Source organism: Salvelinus fontinalis, chromosome 30, assembly GCF_029448725.1.
Source record: "Salvelinus fontinalis isolate EN_2023a chromosome 30, ASM2944872v1, whole genome shotgun sequence".
NCBI lineage: Eukaryota > Metazoa > Chordata > Actinopteri > Salmoniformes > Salmonidae > Salvelinus > Salvelinus fontinalis.
The window spans coordinates 42,059,885-42,069,670 of NC_074694.1; the positions used below are offsets into that span (position 1 = coordinate 42,059,885).

A 9,786-nucleotide genomic window follows, 5' to 3' on the forward strand; every position below is an offset into this window, starting at 1 on the left:
ACCGTTACTCACTCTTGTTACAAAATATGCTTCTACCATATTTATTCAATCTCATTTTCTTTTTCTCCTAGGAATCATATTTTATGCAGTGCTGGTGAAATGGACAATCAGATATGTCAGCTGTTGTTTCATTGGATGGCTTGTGGAATCAGTCCATTCTTTTGAAATAAATGTGGATTGTCCTGCATTTCCAGGCCTGCTCCGAGATTAAATAGGTATGATGTCGGGCTCCTATTGCACAGCAATACTGTAGCCTACTCATACTGTAAAATATTTGTTATATTTACAGGTCTATTTTACTTTCGAGCATGGTTGGCTATTGAATGAGCGATGTTTAGACAGTACACATATTTTCCCAGGTTTTTTAGTCCAGCCCCCCCATTAAATCAAGTTAAGGAGGAAACCAATGTCTTTGCAGCCTGAATGGAGGATGTTTTATGTACGAACCGGACGTGGGGGGGTTAGGAGTGTATTGCACAAGGCCAGACGATGTAAACCTTGGCGAACCGTTGGGTTTGGCGGAACCGTTGGGGCTAGTAGACAGCTGTACAAAACACAAGTTACACACACACATTTTAAAACACAGACACATTTTATGATTAAAAACCAGACTGGATTTTGTTAAAAATGTTACATTTAAAGAAACTACGTTGGTAGACAAAATTCCAAAATATAAAATAAATAAAAGCAAAAGGACATCAGACAAAAAGTTTCACTCTACACAGTCTCCATTGACAATAATCACATTTGACATTAATACTGTTGATAAATTAATACACTTAAAATAACTGTTAATAGTTGACATTTTCAGTACGTCTAAGTGTGTGTGTGTGTATGTTTATAAATGCATGCAGGTGTTACAGATTAACTACGGCAGAATGAGCCAGGATTCAAATGATCCTTTTCATTTTGCATGTGTAGTTTTAATTTGAGTTGATACTAAATCCAAGGTTGGGGTATGCAGTTTTGTTCAGTTTTCATTAGACAATGTTAATTTGAGGTTAACTTTAAGCTAGTTCTTTTTTTTTTTTAGCTAGGCCTACTGTTAAATTGACATGACAGGATACAAAAACAACATAAAAACAAAGCATGATTAGAGAATACTTCTAGTTGCAGACCCACTGTTCCACACAAGAAATCTACACCTAACACATAGCCATGCCTTCCCTCTGCTCTCCAACCATGCACCAAATACACGTTGCACTAACACAGAGGTCAGACAAATTCCAGTACATAACATCATCTCTAGTACAATGCATGCTCTCATGTTTTTACGTGCCAGAATGAGAGTATTTGTTTTTGCAGATTTGTTAAAATTGCACAAATATCTGAATGGTGCAGTGATGGGGAACACTTTCTTTTTTTGCAATGATCATTTTTATCCGAATAAAAAGTTCCTTTTCAAAATCGGATGAATCAATCTGCAAGTATAAACAAAACAAATAAATGTCAAATGGAGACATTTGGGTTCACTGAACGTAAAAATAAGTGCTTCAAAAGTGAACGCAAACAATACAGCAAAACAACTGTCAGTATAGTTATCATGGCATCAAAATAAACAGCATAAATTACCTTAAACATGCAATTCAAGAGAGAAAGCCAAATAAACGTGGCTTATGCAGTCTTGACGTTTTTCCAAAAGAAAAGTGCACTGCTGGTTTTTACTAAGATATACTGGGGCCCTGCTTTGATTACAACTACGGTCTCCTTTTCTCTGCCTTGGTTGTGGGATAAACTTACAAAGCCAACCACACCTACAGTCTACACACATTTCAGGAAAGAAAACCGGAAGAATGCAGCGACAAACACAGGCAAAGGTTCAAGAGCTACAGGGGTCAATACAGGAGGCTTGGTTCAAAAGTATTGGCATTAAAAGAAAAGGAGTTAAGTATGAATCTGCATTACACATAAACAAACAGGCCCTAGTCTTGACGACAGAATAGACTCGTAAAGGTCTATTCCAGGGGGCTTTTTCCTCTCACTGACTAATAAATGGGAGATTGAACCAACCGAAGACCACACAACACGAGTCCCTCTGTGTCTTGTAGCTTTTCATTTCCGATACGAGCCTCATAAACCACGGGCGGGGGGGGGACAACTGTGCACAACACAGGTCAAAGGCACAACACTGGACACGACAAAGGGAAATAGAACAACCTCTGTGAGCTTTGAAAAAGGCCCAAAGAGGAGAAGGTGTCTCTCTATCAGACAGTCAGTCAGGCATTCTTCTAGCAGCACAGTCTGTGCACTACTGCACTTTTGTCCCAGTTTCATAGTAGAATTGCACAACATCCACTCCAAGAAGAGAAATAAAAGTCACAGCAACATTGTCAGAGCTCTAGAGTCTGATAAAACAGTCATGGAGCATGACAACAGCACAGGTAATTATTTGTGTGTGTTTTAAGCCGAACGCATTCTTAAATCATGCTGATATAACATAATTGCACCAAATATTCATTATACACAGGAAAAGGTGTATGGATTTTGTGACGCCAGTAAAACAAAAATGATGTGATATTGGTTACCTGTAGGGTACTTCTTTTAAGTACACAGTCAGATTGAAAGAATAAATTTAACTTTTCAGAAGTATTACAAATGGGGTAATTCCAGGATTTACTCCTGGGACAATGATATGTGAATAAGAGAGCTATACTCCAGACAAGCTCGTACCCATCACTGTTGGTTGGCACAGAGAGATGTGACACTGTGAGAAACAAAGTATAATTTCCTTCTTTTCCCCCAACGTAACAAGTCAAAAGCTGAAGTCACATCCATGCGGAATTTTCAATACCCAATGTTCCTGTGGTTACGTCTACTCTATAAAAAGATCCAAACGTAGGTATTTAAAACATTCATTTCAGCATACTACAGAATTAATACAGTAAATACTGCAAAAATGTAAAGCAAAGCTGTTCAACTGAATGTACACCAAGGTGTGTAACAGGCAAATGCAGAGTGAGTGACAATTGGCATGAAAAGGAAACAACGCCAGAGGGAAAAGGGGCTCTAGGCTTTGAGGCATCATACAGACGAATACAAGTCCAACAGGGTCACAAGACCACTGTATAGGACACATACCATCTTTCGATGTCAAATAAAAGCTTATTCAATAACCCGTCTCTTTAATCTCCGATTACAATTCTAAGATATGAAAGAGAACATAATAGTATATCTGCAAGACGGATCATTTGAAAGGGTTAAAAGTAACAAAAAAAATCGACTTAGAAGATGTGTCGCTGAAAAACTGGGTCGCTGATCATAATTTAAATCATTGATGAATAGCAGAGGCACTACATACACAAACGTACACCTTTGTCATTGGGGGAAACATTGGAGTGATATTTCCTCGCTCAATGGAATAGAACTCCCCATACTACACAAATATAACAACTATGAAACAGAAATGAATAACTACATCATTTGCATTCATTTTTTTTCTCCATATAATTTCATTATATATAGATTTATATTCCTCACATGCCTGACAATTGTGTACATGTGTGTGTGGTTTAGTCTTTTAAGTTGTGTGTTTTCTTTTGCACTGAAACATCCTTAGTACGGCTGTAAGAAAATATGTGCCCTCCTGGTGACAAAGAACTTTGACCCGAGCCAAAAAGAAAATGTGTGTGATGGATGCTCAGCAGTAGAAGTCACTGATGAACTATGGTGGGGTGGAGCCTCTGTTAGACAAGGGTCTGTATCTCCCCACTATCGTCTGGTCTTATTGGGCAAGAGTTGCTGTGAGAGCAGGACTGACTGCACAAGAAGACCAAAAGAGAGATGCTGTAGAACAGGGGTGTTCAAATTTTACCCAACGAGGTCCGGACTACTGCTGGCTTTCTGTTCTACCTGATTATTAATTGCACCCACCTGGTGTCCCAGGTTAAAAATCAGTCCACGATTAGAGGGGAAGAATAACAAAAAAAAGCAGTAGAACTGGCTTTGAGGTCCAGATTTGAATTTGAGGGCTGTAGAATATTCCAGTGACTTCTCTGTCCTTAGCCCCACCTCTCGGCTTTCAGCTTCCCAAGCAACTATGAACTGCCTTAGCGCTCCAGCTGTGGAGATGTAAGGACTAGGAGTGGAGGTCAGAGGGTGGGCTATGTTGCTTACAGCATCCTCTCACCCCATTGGTGAATCTTCAGGGTTGTAGAAGGGGGCAGGTCACAGTCAGTAGATTTTTCGGCTTTCTTTTTTTGTCCTTTGAAAGTCCTGAGGAGATGATCACAGATTTCCACCGAGTCGACAAAGCCAGACAGAAAAGGAAACGGCTCCCCATTAACTGTGTGATCACCTGAATGAGGACAGTGACAATGATTTAGCTCTGTGTGGATGTACTATGGACAAGATGGGGGGCTATGATCAGGGGCAAAACCGGAATCTTCAAAATCCAACTTATGACAAAAGGTATTACATTTAATAATAAATACTCTATTGTCATCTCTTCAGAATCCCTCAAATGTTCACGAATATAACTGAAAATAAGAAATGGCAATGGGGTTATGTTGTAGCATTGTAGGCGAGGAGGATGGGAACCCCCCCCACTGTGGAAAGGCACATCCAGAGGAGGGGGAGGTGAAGGGGGGAGTGGGGTTGGTGGTGGAAGGGGTGAAGATATGAACCATGGCTGAGGTGGTGCAGGAGACGTCAGGAAATGTCACATGAGCTGAGAAGGGCAAGCTCAGGCCTGGGAGTCTCTTTACATCCGTGAACCTCGCTCCTGGAGGATCTGTAGGGAGAGAAAACGTGTCAGTCTAGATCCAGCAACAGTATATACCTCAATCCAAAATGAGTGGGAGAGATAGGCACTGGCTAATCTCTCACGGACAGACGCACGCAATATAAATGGTATCATAGCATCTGTCAACAGACTGTGGGATGCGACGACTAACGGGGAACTTTGTTCCGATGCTCAGGTGTTTTCGTCACTGATCATTTGGAGAAATCACAGTTTCGCAGGTGTTCGCACCTTTCAAATTTAGGAAGGAGAGGGGACTTTTTGCCCATAGACTTGAAGAGGGGGATGGAGCTACAGGTCTCCTTCCATTCCTCGTTCTTGTATCTTTTTCTAACACATCTGCCCCCAGAACCTAATCGAACATCTGACATAATTATGCAAGACTTTAGTTCTGGGTTTCCGAGATTAGGCACCGGCTAATTTCATGATCTTATTTGAAGGAAACAATGCAGCTCAATCTACACATTAGACCACTTTTGAAGTCGGAAACGCCTGACAAACTTTGATGTTGCAGTGAACTATCCCTACAAGCGAGAATCTTCTGACTTCATGCCCAACACATGAGTTCCAGACACTCTCAAATGCTGATCTCACCTTGGCCTTCTCAGTGGGCTCGATAACAATGCCGTTAGTGGAGTTGTTGAGCTCCCGGGAAACCACACACAGGAATTCAGCCTGGTCCTCATTGCCATAGTTATAGGACGAGCCGATGCTTATGAGCTGTGAGGGGAAATGGTAAAGGGTAAGTGGGATTGTAAATAATCTTAAAAGTCATCTTCAAATGAAATTTTAGGCAAAGTTTGAGATTTCAAAATAACCTTTTAAGGCACTGGAAAAAGGGAGGGACATTACCAGACTTACCACCAATGACCTATAGATTTAAAGGCAAGTGTGACATGAGGACTATTAGGCTCACCTGCTCAAACTTCCAGCCGTCTGACATTGTGGACACCATTTGGGTGAGCTCCTCCTCCTGGCACTGCAGCACCCGGTACACATGCTTCACTGGTCCCTGAGAGAAAAACAGACACTACAATAAAAGCCACCTGTACACATGAGGGTTAGCTTGCCAGTAAATGTTTTGCTTTTGAACAGTGTCATGTAAACACACTCATCCTCTGACATTTTAGTGTTTGGTTTAGCATGTGCTATTTCACAACATCAATGGCATCATCCATCCCAGTCCAAGGCCTTTCCATTCATTATGTCTGCATTTCCCTGACATACCTGAGATGTTCTGTTCTCGTTGTCCCGTATCCTCTCCTTGACCAGCCTTACTAGTGATGCAATATTGTAGAACTCCGCCTCCTCAAGGACACCTGAGAGAGCCAACCAATAGTTTAGTCACATGATGTAGAACTAAGAACAGATGTAGCCCTTGGTTCACTCCTGACCTGACTGCCCTCGACCAGCACAAAAACATCCTGTGGCGGACTGCACTAGCATCGAATAGTCCCCGCGATATGCACCTTTTCAAGGAAGTCAGGAACCAATACACGCAGTCAGTCAGGAAAGCAAAGGCTAGCTTTTCAAACAGAAATTTGCATCCTGTAGCTCTAACTCCAAAAAGTTTTGGGACACTAAAGTCCATGGAGAATAAGAGCACCTCCTCCCAGCTGCCCACTGTACACTGTCAGCACCGATAAATCCAAGATAATCGAGAATCTCAATAAGCATTTCTCTACGGCTGGCCACGCTTTCCTCCTGGCTACCCCAACCCCGGCCAACAACTCCGCACCCCCCGCAGCTACTTGCCCACGTCTCCCCTGCTTCTTCTTCACCCCAATCCAGATAGCAGATGTCCTGAAAGAGCTGCAAAACCTGGACTAGTACAAATCCCCTGGGCTAGAAAATCTGGACCCTCTCTTCCTAAAATTATCTTCCGCCATTGTTGCAACCCCTATTACCAGTCTGTTCAACCTCTCTTTCGTATCGTCCGAGATCCCTAAAGATTGGAAAGCTGCCGCGGTCATCTCCCTCTTCAAAGGGGGTGACACTCTAGACCCAAACTGTTATAGACCTATATCCATCCTGCCCTGCCTTTCTAAAGTCTTCGAAAGCCAAGTTAATAAACAGATCACTGACCATTTAGAATCCCACTGTACCCTCTCCGCTGTGCAATCCGGTTTCCGAGCTGGTCACGGGTGCACCTCAGCCACGCTCAAAGTACTAAACGATATCATAACCGCCATCGAAAAAAGACAGTACTGTGCAGGCGTCTTCATTGACCTGGCCAAGGCTTTCGACTCTGTCAATCACCGTATTCTTATCAGCAGACTCAACAGCCTTGGTTTCACAAACGACTGCCTCGCCTGGTTCACCAACTACTTCTCAGACAGAGTTCAGTGTGTCAAATCGGAGGGCCTGTTGTCCGGACCTCTGGCAGTCTCTATGGGGGTACCACAGGGTTCAATTCTCGGGCTGAATCTTTTCTCTGTATATATCAACAATGTCGCTCTTGCTGCAGGTGATTCCCTGATCCACCTCTACGCAGACGACACCATTCTGTATACATCTTGCCCTTCTTTGGACACTGTGTTAATTAACCTCTAAACGAGCTCCAATGCCATACAACACTCCTTCCGTGCCCTACAACTACTCTTAAATGCTAGTAAAACCAAATGCATGCTCTTCAACCATTCGCTGCCTGCGCCCGCCCGCCCGACTAGCATCACTACTCTGGACGGTTCTGACTTAGAATATGTGGACAACTACAAATACCTAGGTGTCTGGCTAGACTGTAAACTCTCCTTCCAGACTCATATTAAACATCTCCAATCCATAATTAAATGTAAAATAGGCTTCCTATTTCGCAACAAATCCTCCTTCACTCACGCCGCCAAACATACCCTTGTAAAACTGACTATCCTACCGATCCTCGACTTCGGCGATGTCATTTACAAAATAGCTTCCAATACTCTACTCAGCAAACTGGATGCAGTCTATCACAGTGCCATCCGTTTTGTCACCAAAGCCCTTTATACCACCCACCACTGCGACCTGTATGCTCTAGTCGGCTGGCCCTCGCTACATATTCGTCGCCAAACCCACTGGCTCCAGGTCATCTATAAGTCTATGCTAGGTAAAGCGCCGCCTTATCTCAGCTCACGATAACAACACCCACCCGTAGCACGCGCTCCAGCAGGTATATCTCACTGGTCACCCCCAAAGCCAACACCTACTTTAGCCGCCTTTCCTTCCAGTTCTCTGCTGCCAATGCCTGGAACGATTTGCAAAAATCGCTGAAGCTGGAGACTTATATTTCCCTCACTAACTTTAAACATCAGCTATCTGATCGCTGCAGCTGTACATATCCCATCTGTAAATAGCCCACCCAATCTACCTACCTCATCCCCATATTGTTTTTATTTACTTTTCTGCTCTTTTGCACACCAGTATCTCTACTTGCACATCACCATCTGCTCATCTATCACTCCAGTGTTAATTTGCTAAATTGTAATTACTTCACTACTATGGCCTATTTATTGCCTTACCTCCTCAAGCCATTTGCACACACTGTATATAGACCTTCTTTTTTTTCTTCTATTATGTTATTGACTGTACGCTTGTTTATTCCATGTGTAACTCTGTGTTGTTGTTTGTGTCACACTGCTTTGCTTTATCTTGGCCAGGTCGCAGTTGTAAATGAGAACTTGTTCTCAACTAGCTTACCTGGTTAATTAAATAAAGGTGAAATTATTTTTGGTTTTGTTTAAATGATACTAACCATTGGGCAACGGCCTGTATTACACATCTGCAGAATCCCATTGCTTCTAAATAAAGCATGGTGTGTGATAGGGGTTGTATTTTACACTTCGGGGACCATTTGTACAGTCTTACCTTCCTCTGCCAGATTCTTGTCCATGATCAGTTTCCCATGCCGCAGGTAATTCAGAATGGGGCCAAAGTATGTGGGGTCCCTGTCGATTAGGTAAGCACCCGTCTCATCCTAGGATATTTATAAAAGTGTGAAATGCAAATCACATGTCTGTTATTGAGTGTCAGATAAAGGTTTCTCTGGTGTTTCTTCACATGCACATAAAATAATGCATTATTGTAAAATGGCTGAGCATTACACTTTAATAAGTGTTACAATTGTCTAACATTTTAGCTAGGCATTTTAAAGTGTTTGGGTGTCATCTCGTGCGCGATGAGCGGCAGTGCATTATGAATGCTACATTGATGCACCTTTATTGATGATAGAACGTTATGCCAAAAATTATTATTATAGATTAAGTTACCTTATCAGAGTCCAAATCCGGATCTTCTTGACACAATCGGTACAGGAACGATTTGGGGTCCCTGCACAATGTCTGTTTGGTTGTAACAAAATAGGTTCCACCGACATTTAGGCAAACCCAGCGGGATTCTGGCTTCTCGGCTGGCTCCGATGGGGAACTGAGGTTGCTCTTCATTGGGAACCCAAACACCGCTCTACTAGAACTCGACACCCCAGGACTGGTGGGCAAGCTACTCCGCGGTGAAACCATGAGAGTGGGCGAAGCAGCCAGCCGAACAGAGCCTCGGACATCACGGTGCTCGGTTTGTTCTATTGTGGCAGCAACACTCTGCTCCACAACATGCAATTCGGCCATATTTTCTTCGTCAAAAACCACCACTATTATTACACTTCAGGGTAACAATAATGCTTATCGATTTGTAAACACAACGGGGCTCTTTTTCCCCAACAAGGTGGCTGACATTAGGGCGTTGCTATACACATTCGATAATTTCCACACATAAACCCTCTAAACAAGACACCGATATTACTCAGTTGAAATATACTAAATATGTTTTGACACGTCGCTTGCAATCTTTTCCTAAAACAAATTGGTCATTCTTGTTTATTCAAACGTTAATCAGAAGAGGGCAATCCTTCCGGGTTGTAACGTCATTACTGTATACTTCCGCTATGTCGTTTTCCCCCTCCAAAATAAGAGTTAATAAATAAATATACATTTTTTTCTGCTTGCTGTCAGTCATACAATAGAGATTTAAAATTAAAAATGTGTTCTCTGTTGGTGATGTTGTAAATTTCCTTATATGAA

The 9,786-nt window shown here is 42.4% G+C and overlaps 1 protein-coding gene across 1 annotated transcript; it reads right to left on the reverse strand.

Moving 5' to 3' along the window:
• Positions 1-573: 573 nt before the first annotated feature.
• LOC129829256 (BTB/POZ domain-containing protein KCTD5-like) lies at positions 574-9,653 on the reverse strand. The gene is made up of 6 exons (XM_055890958.1): positions 8,980-9,653; positions 8,579-8,687; positions 5,966-6,057; positions 5,655-5,750; positions 5,333-5,458; positions 574-4,729 (listed from the first exon to the last, which is right to left on the reverse strand). Exons 1-6 carry the CDS (start codon positions 9,331-9,333, stop codon positions 4,700-4,702), a joined length of 807 nt encoding a protein of 268 aa, XP_055746933.1. The 5' UTR covers positions 9,334-9,653; the 3' UTR covers positions 574-4,699.
• Between the last annotated feature and the right edge of the window lie 133 nt (positions 9,654-9,786).